Source organism: Marmota flaviventris, chromosome 20 (genome assembly GCF_047511675.1).
Source record: "Marmota flaviventris isolate mMarFla1 chromosome 20, mMarFla1.hap1, whole genome shotgun sequence".
In the NCBI taxonomy this organism is placed as follows: domain Eukaryota; kingdom Metazoa; phylum Chordata; class Mammalia; order Rodentia; family Sciuridae; genus Marmota; species Marmota flaviventris.
The window spans coordinates 19,703,433-19,716,467 of NC_092517.1; the positions used below are offsets into that span (position 1 = coordinate 19,703,433).

Below are 13,035 nucleotides of genomic sequence, written 5' to 3' on the forward strand. Positions count from 1 at the left end.
GAGAAAGAAAGAGCAGGACAGAGGGCTGGGGACATAGCTCAGTGGAGAGCATTTGCCCAGCATGTGCAGGCCCTGGCTTCTTCCACAGAACCGCTGGGGAAAAGAGCAGAGGTGGAGGTGCAGAGGGAGTCCGGTCCAGGCTGAGAGAGCAACACATTCAAAGGCCTAGGGACCTGTCATCCCAGTTCCTCAGGAGGCTGAGGTCAGAGAGTCACAGGTTCAAGGCCAACTTGGGCAGTTTAGCAAGACCCCCATCCCAGAAGCAAAAATAGAACCAAAGGGGCCCGGTCTTTGGGCAGCTCTGATCTGTTAACTGGGAAGCCACAGAAATGTCTTGGTGATGTCAGTGCAGTGGCCTACGTCTGTCATCCCAGACTTCGGGGAGGCTGAGGCAGGAGGATGGCAAGGTGGAGGCCAGCCTCAGCCACTTAGTGAAACCTTAAGCAGCTCAGTGAGCTCCTGTCTCTAAAGAAAATAGAAAAAGGCCTGGGGGTGTGGCTCAGTGGTTAGCGCCTCTGGGTTCCATCCCTGGGACCAAAGCCAGAAAGGAACAGAGGGTGGCACTGAGCCTGGGACTCTTGTCATGCAAGCGAGCATGGTGACAGGGGAACTCCAAGGGAGGGACAGGCCGGGCTCCCCGCGTCTCAGCAGTGCCCTCTCTTCCTGCAGCCTCACCAAAGACATGACCGGGAAAGAGGACAACTACCGCGGCCCGGCCGTGCGGGCCCTCTGCCAGATCACGGATGTGAGTCCCTCCTCCGCCCGGGCCACCTCCCAGGCGGCCCCCAGGTCCATGAGCCAGGGCTGGGGGCAGGAGAACCTGGGGATGCTCTTCTCTGCACCCCACAATCTTCCTCTGCACCCCACAATCCTCCCCCAAACCCTCCACACCTCCAGTGTACCCCACGCCCCTTCCCCACTTAGCCCCTCCCCCTGCACCCACGCCCCTCCCCTGCACCTTAGGCCCCTCCCCTGCATCCCAGGCCCCTCCCCCGTGCCCCCACTCCTCCCCCCCCACCTTGCGCCCACTGCCTGAGGGTCCCCCTCCCTCATCCCCTGCCCGCAGAGCACCATGCTGCAAGCCATCGAGCGCTACATGAAGCAGGCCATCGTGGACAAGGTGCCCAGCGTCTCCAGCTCTGCCCTGGTGTCCTCCCTGGTGTGTGGCTGCGCTGGGACCCTGTGGGGGGGAGGGGAGGCACAGAGGGTGCCCTTCCCCGGGGAGGAGCAGGGGGCCCTCAGAACCCAGCCCATCAGGGAAGCCAGCCCCGGGGCCTCGGGTTAAGGGGAAGGGACCCGTGGGGGGCAGGGGAGGGAGGGCGGGCAGCAGGCGGGGTTCAGGACCCCGGGAGGCCACCTGTCTGCCTGCCCCTTGACCTGCCCCTGCGCCCACAGCACCTGCTCAAGTGCAGCTTCGACGTGGTCAAGCGCTGGGTGAACGAGGCCCAGGAGGCGGCGTCCAGTGACAACATCATGGTCCAGGTGAGTCGGGCCAGGAAGGGTCCTGAAAGTCCTCAGGTGGTGGCCCAGCCCCTGCCAACCCGAGCGCACGCTTACCATGGCTGACCTGGTGGCCCCCGGTGTCAGACTCTTGTCTATCAGATCATCCTGGTGGGGAACTTGTGGGGGACTCTGGGAACGAATCCAGGGCTCCACTCGGGGACTGGGGTTAAAGGCTGCTGACCACCTGGGCACGGTGGTGCCCACCTGTCATCCCGGTGGCCGGGGAGGCCGAGGCAGGAGGATCACAAGTTGGAGGCCAGCCTCAGCAACTTAGCGAGGCCCTAAACAACTTATTCATTCCGTACTAGGGACTGAACCCCGGGGTGCTCTACCACTGAACTGCACCCCAAGCCCTTTTTATTTATTTTCGTTTTGAGACAGCGTCTTGCTGGCCTCAAACTTCTGATCCTCTTGCCTCAGCCTCCAGGCTCGCACCATTGAGTCTAGCTCCGCCAATTGTATTCTGTTTTGGTTTTTTGGCTGGGCATTGAGCCCCCCGGGGTGCTTACCACACAGCTCTGTCCCCGGCCTTTTTATTCTTAAAATTTGAGACAGGGTCTCACTAAGTTGCTGAGGCTGGCCTCCAATTTGCGATCCTCCTGCCTCAGCCTCCCAAACCGCTGGGATTCCAGTTGTGCGCCACACGCCTGGCTCTCTACCACCAACTTTTTCTTCTTTTTTCTCTTTTCCTCTCTGGCTTCTACATACGAGGTGACACCCAGGACCCTTGACCTGCTGAGTTGGGCTCATTTCACTTAACATGACGCTTTCGGGCTCCATCCGTTTTCCCGCAGTGACTCTGCCACTTCCTTCCCATGTCACAGCCTCCCCTCTCGCTCTCTGTCCTCAGTACCACGCGCTGGGGCTGCTGTACCACGTGCGCAAGAATGACCGCCTGGCGGTCAGCAAGATGATCAGCAAGTTCACGCGACACGGCCTCAAGTCGCCCTTCGCCTACTGCATGATGATCCGCGTGGCCGGCAAGCAGCTGGAGGAGGAAGACGGCAGGTCCGCCCCTGCTCCCCGCTGGGGGTGCCCCTCGTAACCCCCCCCCACGGTGTCCCCAACTGTCTCTCATCCCTTGTCACCCGCAGCCGGGACAGCCCGCTGTTCGACTTCATCGAGAGCTGTCTGCGCAACAAGCACGAGATGGTGGTGTACGAAGCCGCCTCGGCCATTGTCAACCTGCCAGGCTGCAGTGCCAAGGAGCTGGCGCCCGCCGTGTCAGGTGGGCCCCCCACCCCCGCCCACGTCTGCCTGCGGGAGCCAGGGGCACCCTGAGATCGGCCACGCTCTGGTGTTGGGCAGGGCCTGGGTCACATCTGGGTTTTTTGGTGCTGGGGACTGATTCCAAAGGTGCTTAGCCGCTCAGCCCTGTCCCCAGCCCTTTTTCTATTTTATTTAGAGACAGGGTCTCCCTGAGTTGCTTAGGACCTCGCCAAGTTGTTGAGGCTGGCCTCCACCTTGCGATCCTCCTGCCTCAGCCTCCTGAGTTGCTGGGATTGCAGGCGTGTACCACCAGGCCTGGCTGGGAGGGCTATTTATGATTCTGCCTTTCCCCTAAAGAGGCCAAGATGAGGGTCGGGTCTATTCTGAAGCCAAGCAGGTGGCCTTGGTATGGAGAAGGCCTATTGGAGGAGCTCAGGATGTGTGGAACCCCTCCCAGGGGGTGTTCCCTGGTGTTGTGAAGAGTCACTGACTTAGACCGTGAGCGACTCTGTGGTGCCTGCACACAGCAGGTGCTCAATAAGTGAAGAGCACCACTGGGCTGTCTCTTGATGGGCAAGGCGGCTGCTCACAGCTCAGCCACCCAGGGTCGGCGGGGCCCAAGTGGGCTTTGGCCCCCTCCTCCAGAGAGGCCCTGCCCCTGGTCTTCCCAGCACTGAGGGCGGCCTGGCTGCACCCCATGTCCCCCCACAGTGCTCCAGCTCTTCTGCAGCTCCCCCAAAGCCGCGCTGCGCTACGCCGCTGTCCGCACCCTCAATAAGGTAAGAATCCCCAGGCGGGAGGGTGGGATCCTGGCTGTTTTGTTATTATTTTGGATCCCAAGGATTGAACCCAGAGGTGCTTAACCCCTGAACCCCGTCCCCAGCCCTTTGTAGATTTTATTGAGAGGCCAGGTCTCACTGAGTTGCTAAGTGGCGGAGGCTGGCCTCCACCTTGCGATCCTCCTGCCTCAGCCTCCCAAGCCGCTGGGATGACAGGCGTGGGCCACGGCGCCTGGCTAGCTGGTGGTGTTTTGGAAAGGCATAGACCTGGTCCTCGTTACCTTTTCTGGGGTGTGAGATTCTGGGGTCACAGTTCCTTTCTCTAGATGGTGAGCTCATCCGCAGAATCTCTGACTGGGCCAAACTGTTTAAATGAGGTAATGGAATCAGGTCCTGCGTCTCTGTCTCTCTGCGCCCCCAACAGGTGGCCATGAAGCACCCATCAGCCGTGACAGCTTGCAACCTGGACCTGGAGAATCTAGTCACAGACTCGAACCGGAGCATAGCGACACTGGCCATCACCACCCTCCTCAAGACGGGCAGCGAGAGCAGCATCGACCGCCTCATGAAGCAGATCTCGTCCTTCATGTCGGAGATCTCGGACGAGTTCAAGGTAGCCCAGCCTCTGGACGCCCCGGGGCCTCAGAGGACAGGCGCCATGTGCTCGCTGTGTCCACAGGCCTCCTGCCACGAGGGACCTGAGTGGCTAGTCAGCCTCGAGGCTCAGTAATAGTGGACACCTCACCCTTTGGGGGTCTTGCCCTGGGGGACACGCACGTCCTACCTCTGGGCCTTTCTGCCCTGGTTTCTTTGAGTCTCGAGAACCCTGGCTTTGGGCTGGGGCCAGAGAGGTCAGCATCTTCCCGAGGCCAGGAAGAGAGACTCGCCCATCAGGAGCGCTGGCCAGAGGGCGCCAGGGATGAGCACCCAGCTGCCCTCTCTTCCTGCCCTTGATCTGCTGGGGCTCCCACTGGCTCAGGCCAACCAGAAGGCAGAGGGCATGGGAGCCTGGCAGTGCCCACTCCAGAGGTCCGGTTCCTAGCTTAGCTGGAATTACAAGCCTGTCATCCCAGCAGCTCCGGAGGCTGAGGCAGGAGGATCGCAAGTTGGAGGCCAGCCTCAGCCACTTAGTAACTTAGAGCGATTTTTTATTTAGTCTCTAAATAAAATCTAAAAAGGGCTAGGGACGGGGCTCAGTGGGTAAACGCCCCTGGGTTCAGTCCCTGGTACCAAAAAAAAAAAAAATCCGGTTGGCACTTGGCCAGCTGAGTTGCTGGGGTAGGGGCTGCTGCTCACATCAGTCCGTCTGTCCCAGGTGGTGGTAGTCCAGGCCATCAGCGCTCTGTGTCAGAAGTATCCTCGCAAGCATGCTGTGCTCATGAACTTCCTGTTCACCATGCTGCGGGAGGAGGTAAGGGTGGGGCCCAGGGGCAGGGACCGTCTGGAGCTCGCCCTCCTGGGTGCTCAGAGCCACCTGCTCAGCGGCTCGTTTTCCTGCTGCCTGCGGCCCTTTAAGCTCCTGTTGACACACGGTGGATGACACCTTGCACCATTGCTGTTGATTACAGGAATGAGTAGTGACTCACCAGCCTGGCACTGAAGGTGCATGAGACGCCCCAGGGCGACGTTTGTGCAGAGGAGGGAAAACGTTATGTTCTCTAAGGGTGAAGATTAGTGCAGGAATATTCCAGGCTGTTCCAGAGTTCTACGGTGTTTAGATTTTTTTATTTGTTGTTCTTAGCTCCCCGTGACAACAGTGTGCATCCTGCCATGTCACACGTACACGGGGCGTGACTTCCCACTCCTGTGGCTGGACCTGCTGTGGGGTGTCCCTGGTCGTGGGTTCCTATGTGAACATGGGAAAGTGACGTCCATTCATTCCCCTGTCTCTCCCAGTCCCCTCCCCCCCCTCCCCTTCACTCCCCTGCGTCTCATCCAGTGAACTGCTGTCCCCCCTCTTATTGTGGGTCAGCGTCCCCATATCAGAAAGGACATTCAGCCTTTGGTTTTGGAGACTGGCTTATTTCACTCAGCATGATCGTCTCCAGCTCCGTCCATTTATCAGCAAATGCCATCATGTTGCTCTTCTTTAAGGCTGAGTAATATTCCACTGTGTATAGAGACCACATTTTCTTTGTCCATCCATCTGTTGAAGGACACCTAGGTTGGCGCCATAGCTTAGGTATTGTGAATTGAGCTGTTATAAACGTTGATGTGACCATGTCACTGCAGTGTGCTGATTTAAGACCTTTGGGTGTATAGCTACAGGTGATTTCTTATAGAATTGGATATTAATAATGTGATATCGGGTCTGTTTTTGTTCCTTTTGTGAATTAGTGATTTCACTGATGTCTCAGCAAACCAGTGAGTTTCACAGGTGCTCATGGAGTGGACCTGCTCTCTAGATACCAGTGGCCTTCACCCAGCCCCAGGGGACCAAGGGCCAAGCAATACCGCACCCACTGCCTTGGGTGCCTTGAGGTTTCCCAAGAATGTTAGAGAAACGTGCTAATGACCTCAGCTAGTGGGCCTGGCCCCTCAGAGACAGGATAAACCCCCACTTATGGTCCTCCTGATGGGCCTTGACCGTAAGCCTTATTTTTCCCTTTAAGGATGGGGAATCTGGGTCTGTGGCTCAGAGGCAGAGCGCACGCCTAGCATGTATGAGGCACTGGGTTCGATCCTCAGCACCACATTAAAAAAAAAAGAAATAGATAAAATAAAGATATTGGGTCCAACTACAACTAATAAATGAATGAATGAATGAGAATGGGGAGTATAAGCCAAGCACACACAGTGGCTCATGTCTGTCATCCCAGTGGCTCAGGAGGCTGAGGCAGGAGGATCCCAAGTTAGAGGCCAGCCTCAGCAACTCAGTGAGACCCTGTCTCTAAATAAAATATAAAAAGGGCTGGGGACGGGGCTCAGAGGGTGAGCACCCCTGGTTCAGTCCCCAGGACCACACACTCAAAAAAAGAAAAGTTTTCATAGAAGACAGTTCTTCTAATAGAAACCAGGAGAAGGCCCCAGTGAGCCAAGCCTTTTGTTTTACCTGAAAATGAGATGCAGCCCCAGAGAGCCAGGTGCCTTGTCCAGGGACAAGGACAGCGTCACTTGTCCCTGGTCCTGGGGAGGCAGCAGGGCTCCTGGCTCAGCTGACTGTCCCCACCAGGGTGGCTTCGAGTACAAGCGCGCCATCGTGGACTGCATCATCAGCATCATCGAGGAGAACGCCGAGAGCAAGGAGACCGGGCTGTCACACCTGTGCGAGTTCATCGAGGACTGCGAGTTCACTGTGCTGGCCACCCGCATCCTGCATCTCCTGGGCCAGGAGGGGCCCAAGACCAACAACCCCTCCAAGTACATCCGCTTCATCTACAACCGGGTGGTCCTGGAGCACGAGGAGGTCCGGGCAGGTAGGTCTGGGCCAGGGCTGAGCTGGGCCCTCGGCGTGTGTGGGGTGGTGACCCAGGACCTGAACCCCAGTGGGGACACACAGGCGAAGCGCTCTTGTCTCATGAACTGGTTTTCATGATCTCCTAAGAAAGACCTTAGCTACCATCTAAGGTGAGTGATACTTCAGTCTCAAGTTTCAAAATACGCTGCTCTTTAGGGTATTGTATATGTTCTAATAATAATTGAGATAAATTCATATACCATAAGCTTTGTCACTTCACGTAAGTGGACAGTTCAACAAGGGACCATCTGGTTTTTGTTTTTTTTTTAAAGAGAGAGAATTTTTTAATATTTAGTTTTTAGTTCTCGGCGGACACAACATCTTTGTTTGTATGTGGTGCTGAGGATCGAACCCGGGCCACACGCATGCCAGGCGAGCGCGCTACCGCTTGAGCCACATCCCCAGCCCCTACCATCTGTTTTTCTTTCATCTTGTCTTGGTTTGGGCAGTGCTGGGGATGGAGCCCAGGCCCACCCTGCAGGTACTCTAGGCCACACCCCAACCATGAAGCCACGCCCAACCACAAAGCCACGCCCCGACCAGCAAGACACACCCCAGCCACCAAGACACACCCCTAATCACTAAGCCACACCCCAACCACTAAGCCACACCCCAACTACCAAGCACCAAGCAATGCCCCAAGCACTAAGCCACACCCAACCATGAAGCCACACCCCAACCACTAAGACACACCCCTAATCACTAAGCCACGCCCCCACCACTAAACCACGCCCCCAGCCACTAAGCCACACCCCATTCACTAAGCCACAGGCCAACCAAGAAGCCACACCCTAACATGAAGCCACAGCCTCAACCAGCAAGACGCACCCCAACCACCAAGACACACTCCTAAGACACTCAAAGACTGAACCCCAACACTAAGCTACGCCCCAACCACCAGGCCACACCCAACCATTAAGCCACACCCCAGCCACTAAGACACACCCCAACCACTAAGACACCCCTAATCACTAAGACACATCCCAACCATGAGGGCACACCCCCAACCACTAAGACACACCCCTAATCACTAAACCATACCCCAACCACTAAGCCACACCCCAACTACCAAGCACCAAGCCACGCCTCAAGCACTAAGCCACACCCCCAATCACTAAGACACGCCCCTAATCACTAAGACATGCTCCAACCACTAAGCTACGCCCTAATCATGAAGCCACAGGCCAACCAAGAAGCCACACCCTAACATGAAACCACGCCCCCACCCAGGAAGACACGCCCCAACCAGCAAGACACACCCCCAACCACCAAGACACACCCCTAAGACACCCCAACACTAAGCTACGTCCCTAATCATTAAGCCACACCCCAACCACCAGGCCACACCCAACCACTAAGCCACACCCCAACCACTAAGCCACACCCCAACTACCAAGCACCAAGCCACGCCCCAAGCACTAAGCCACACCCCATCCACTAAGCCACAGGCCAACCAAGAAGCCACACCCTAACATGAAGCCACGCCCCCAACCAGGAAGCCACACCCCCAGCCTCAACCATCCTTTTTTTTTTTTTTTTTTTAAACTTCTGTTCTAATAATTTTTTAGTTGTCAGTGGACTTTATTTAGTTTTATATGGTGCTGAGAATCGACCGGGGGCCTCACCCATGCTAGGCAGGCGCTCTACAGCTCAGCCCCAGCCCCGATTTCTATTCTTTTTGAACCCACCGTGGGCAGGCTTTCTCGTCTCTGCCACGATGTCCCTACTTCCACCCTCACATGTGCAGTCATCTGAGGCTCAACAGGAAGTCGAGGTCATTTGGAATCTGAGAATCCTGACTTGTAGGCAGCTCTTGGGATGGTGCCGTCGTTCACTTGGGAAGAGTTCCTGGTGCTGGGCTCAGTGCTAGAGCGCCTCTGGGTCAGTCCTAGTGTCCCCAAGGAGAAAAAATAAATGGTAGCTCAGGAAACCTGCACTGGACGCCAGTCACCCCATTTGAGTAGGTAGGCATTGGGGGCCGCTGAGGCCCCAGGGGTGCAGGACGCACCCGAGCCGTCTATCATGCTGGTGGCCCTTGGGGCCTTCTGGGGCTCTGCTGTGTGAAGACCCTCTGAGCACCGGGAGTGCCCGTGTGGCGACTCACCAGGGAGCATTGGCAGTGATTTTGGGTGTGTCAACAGGTGCTGTGAGCGCTCTGGCCAAATTTGGAGCCCAGAACGAAGAGATGTTGCCCAGTATCCTGGTGTTGCTGAAGAGGTAAGCCTAGGCCCAGGGACCTTGTTGGGTGACATGTTGCCTTAGGCCCACGCGGCTTCCCCTAGTCTTTATGTAATAAAAAAGGAGGAGATAGAGCACTTGCCTAGCCTGTGTAAAACGCTGGATTAAAGCCGGGCACAGTGGGGCGCATCTGTCACCCCAGTGGCTCTGGAGGCTGAGGCAGGAGGATCGAGAGTTCAAAGCCAGCCTCAGCAAAAGCGAGGCCCTAAGCAACTCAGCAAGACCCTGTCTCTAAATAAAATGCAAAGTAGGGCTGGGGACGGGGCTCACTGGTCGAGGGCCCCTGAATTCAATCCCCAATATCCACCTCCCCCCAAAAAATAAGATCCTGGATCCATCCCCAGTCTGTGAATGAATGAATGGATCAGTCAGTCCATGGTTTTTAACGTATTCACAGAGTTGTGGAACTAAAACCACAATCTAAATCTAAAACATTTTTTAGCTGGGTGTGATGGGGCATACCTGTATTGTTTCCAGCTACTCTGCAGGCTGAGGTAGGAGGATTGCAAGTTTGAGACCAGCTTTGGCAACTTTAGTGGGACCCTGTCAAAATAAAAAATAAAAAGGACTGTAGCTGAGCGGTAAAGTGCCTCTGGATTCAATTCCCAGTACCACCAAAAAAAAGAAAGAAAGAAATTATCGCGTCTTCCAAAAAACCTATATCCACTTATAGCTACATCTCATTCATTCAGCGTTTCCAGATCCAAACAACCACAAATCTACTTCTTTTTTTCTGGTACCAGGGATTGAATCCAGGGGCACTTAACCCCTGAGCTCCATCCCCAGCCCTTCTTTATATTTTATTTAGAGACAGGGTCTCCCTGAGTTGCTTAGGACCTAACTTGCCGAAGCCGGCCTCCAACTGGCGATCCTCCTGCCTCAGCCTCCCGAGCCACTGGGATGAGAGGCGTGCGCCACTGTACCCAGCCTAAATGCTTTTTTTTTTTTTTTTTTTTAAACAAAGTTGGTGTTATTGTATTTTATCTGGACCTTTATTTTGTTCATTTATTTATATGTGATGTGGAGAATCGAACCCAGTGCCTCACACATGCTAGGCAAGCGCTCTGCCACTGAGCCCCAGCCCCAGCCCTGGGGGTCTTTGGCTTGTTGGATTTGGTTTGCGGGGCTGACCCCAGGGCCTGGGCTGCACTAATCAAGCGACTACCCTCGAGCTCTGTCCTCGGCCCGCTCTGTGCTTTTCGATGGCTTTATACAAGAGTTGCCAGGACACCACCTCTGGCGACGGAGCTGTCTGAGCTTTAAGAGACCCGCCTCCTCCTGCCACCCCTTGATGAAACTCTGCAGCGTGCTTCCTGCCAGCGCTGCGGATCCCCAGTCAGCAGCTCCTCGTGTCCCGGCTGCAGGTGTGTCATGGACGACGACAATGAAGTAAGGGACCGAGCCACCTTCTATCTGAATGTCCTGGAGCAGAAGCAGAAGGCCCTCAATGCAGGCTACATCCTGAACGGTGAGTCCTCCCTGGCCCTCTGCCCAGCTCCTCCCAGAACAGACTCACCTTCCTGAGGCGAGGGAGGCCCAGGCCAGACTCTCTTTGGCCCTTCCTGGCGACCTCAGAAAGCCCAGGGACATGCAGGCCACTCCATGTGGGTGGAAACAGCCTGGTCAATTGAAAATACTCATCATGAACAAAAATAACTTCTGCTGGGCACAGTGGTGTCATCCCAGCCGCTCTGGAGTCCGAGGCAGGAGGATCGCAAGTTGGAGGCCAGCCTCGACCAGTTAGTGAGGTCCTGAGCAACTCAGCGAGACCCTGTCTCAAAGTAAAAATGGAAAGGGCTGGGGCTGGAGCTCAGGGGAGAAGCTACCCTGGGTTCCATCTCTGGTACCAAAAAATAAACAAATTAAGCGATTTTCTCAGAGCCAGACCCCCTAGGGTTTGTAATTTGGGGACCCAAGGCTTCAGTCTTCCCTGGGGATTCCTGGTGACATTCTCTCACGTTGTAAGGACGAGTGACCTCTCTCCCACTGGCCTCTAGGTCTGACGGTGTCCATCCCTGGCCTGGAGAGGGCTCTGCAGCAGTACACTCTGGAACCTTCGGAAAAACCTTTCGACCTCAAGTCTGTGCCCCTGGCCACCACGCCCACGGCTGAGCAGAGAACAGGTGAGGCCTGCGCTTTTTTTGGGGGGTACCAGGGATTGAACTCAGAGGCACTTGACCACGGAGCCCCACCCCCGGCCCTATTTTGTGTTTTATTTAGAGACAGGGTCTCCCTGAGTTGTTTAGGGCCTTGCTTTGGCTGAGGCTGGCCTCCACCTTGCGATCCTCCTGCCTCAGCCTCCTGAGCTGCTGGGATGACAGACATGCGCCATAGCACCCTGTCAGATGCTTGCTCTTTTTCTCACGTGCTCTGGACATTTTCAGGAGTGTTGGGCTTTATGGCTCAGGGACAGCACTGCAGTCAGCACCCTGAGGCCTGTCCCCTCATAGTGGCCAGAGCTGTTGGTTAACCTGTCTGTTTGTGCCTACAGAGACCGCCCCCATCGCAGCCGTCAAACAACCCGAGAAAGTGGCCGCCACCAGGCAGGAGATCTTCCAGGGTGAGTGGCAGAGCTACCAAGGAAATCCACGACAGTGGTCAGCGTGGGCCCACGCGCCTTCCACGGCCTGACCATGTGGATCACGTGGGACCTGGTCAGTCTCCTCAGGGGGATTAAGAACTGAACAGAATGTAGAAACCTCGCTGGGTCTCTCCTGAGGGGGACTTGGAGACTTGGTTTGTCCTACTCTTCTTTTTTGGGAGGGTGGGACCAGGGAGTGAACCTAGGGCCCCTCAACCCCTGAGCCCCCTCCCCAGCCCTATTTTGTATTTTATTTAGAGACAGGGTCTCCCTGAGTGGCTGAGGGCCTCGCTTTGGCTGAGGCTGGCCTCCACCTTGTGATCCTCCTGCCTCAGCCTCCCCTTTTGGGACCTGAGGAACTAGAAATTCAGACAGACAAAGTCATTGGCCCAGTGTAGCTAGCACAGGTGGAAAAATAGAAACACTGAAATTAAGATCCAGATCCACCTGGCTGAGATCGGCTTGCCCCAGTCCTGAGGGCTCAGGTCCCCAGACCCCAGCCCAGGTCAGGAGGTCTCATTGAGCACAGCTGAGGTTCAGAGATACAGGACCTTGTTTGGGTGCTTTGTTTTGGATTCTGTTTGTGTTCAGTTCACATTGTTGTTTTTTTTTTCTTTTTTTTTTTTGATATTTAGTTTTTAGTTGTAGTCGGACACAATACTTTTATTTTATTTATGTACTATTACGCGGTGCTGAGGATCGAACCCAGGGCCTCGCACATTCTAGGGGAGCCCTCTGCCACTGAGCCCCAGCCCCCGCCCTCCGTTCACATTGTGAGTTTTATTTAGGCGTCCATCTATTCCTCCAGTCTTGCATCTATTTTTTTTTTTTTTAATATTTATGTTTTAGGTGGACCCAATATCTTTATGTATTTATTTATTTTTATGTGGAGCTGAGAATCGAACCCAGTGCCCCACACATGCTAGGCGAGCGCGCTACCACTTGAGCCACATCCCCAGTCCTTTTATTTCTTTATTTTTTGACTTTTTTTTAGTTCTATGTGAACATAATAACATCTTTATTTTGTTTATCGTTTTTATGTGGTGACAGGATTGAACCCAGTGGCCCACATGTGCGAGGCAAGCGCTCTGCCACTGAGCCTCAGCCCCCTTCTTATGTTTTATTTAGAGACAGGGTCTCACTGAGTTGCTTTTGGCCTCACTAAGCGGCTGAGGCTGGCCTCCACGTTGCGATCCTCCTGCCTCAGCCTCCTGAGCCATTAGGGTGACTGACAGGAGGGCACCTCCGTGCCTGGCCCAGTTGATCTG

The 13,035-nt window shown here is 55.3% G+C and overlaps 1 protein-coding gene across 3 annotated transcripts in view; it reads left to right on the plus strand.

The window, feature by feature from the left end:
* The window catches only part of Copg1 (COPI coat complex subunit gamma 1), a 32,339-nt gene that overhangs the window by 14,336 nt on the left and 4,968 nt on the right, over positions 1 to 13,035 (plus strand). For all 3 annotated transcript variants that reach the window (XM_071605927.1, XM_027954430.2, XM_027954432.2), the window contains 13 exons: positions 670 to 745; positions 1,067 to 1,159; positions 1,396 to 1,482; positions 2,354 to 2,511; positions 2,598 to 2,731; positions 3,424 to 3,491; positions 3,916 to 4,104; positions 4,807 to 4,902; positions 6,664 to 6,907; positions 9,090 to 9,165; positions 10,551 to 10,654; positions 11,184 to 11,309; positions 11,678 to 11,746. In XM_071605927.1, the coding sequence (XP_071462028.1) occupies positions 670 to 745; positions 1,067 to 1,159; positions 1,396 to 1,482; positions 2,354 to 2,511; positions 2,598 to 2,731; positions 3,424 to 3,491; positions 3,916 to 4,104; positions 4,807 to 4,902; positions 6,664 to 6,907; positions 9,090 to 9,165; positions 10,551 to 10,654; positions 11,184 to 11,309; positions 11,678 to 11,746 (1,520 nt within the window). The remainder of the gene's footprint in view (positions 1 to 669; positions 746 to 1,066; positions 1,160 to 1,395; positions 1,483 to 2,353; positions 2,512 to 2,597; positions 2,732 to 3,423; positions 3,492 to 3,915; positions 4,105 to 4,806; positions 4,903 to 6,663; positions 6,908 to 9,089; positions 9,166 to 10,550; positions 10,655 to 11,183; positions 11,310 to 11,677; positions 11,747 to 13,035) is intronic.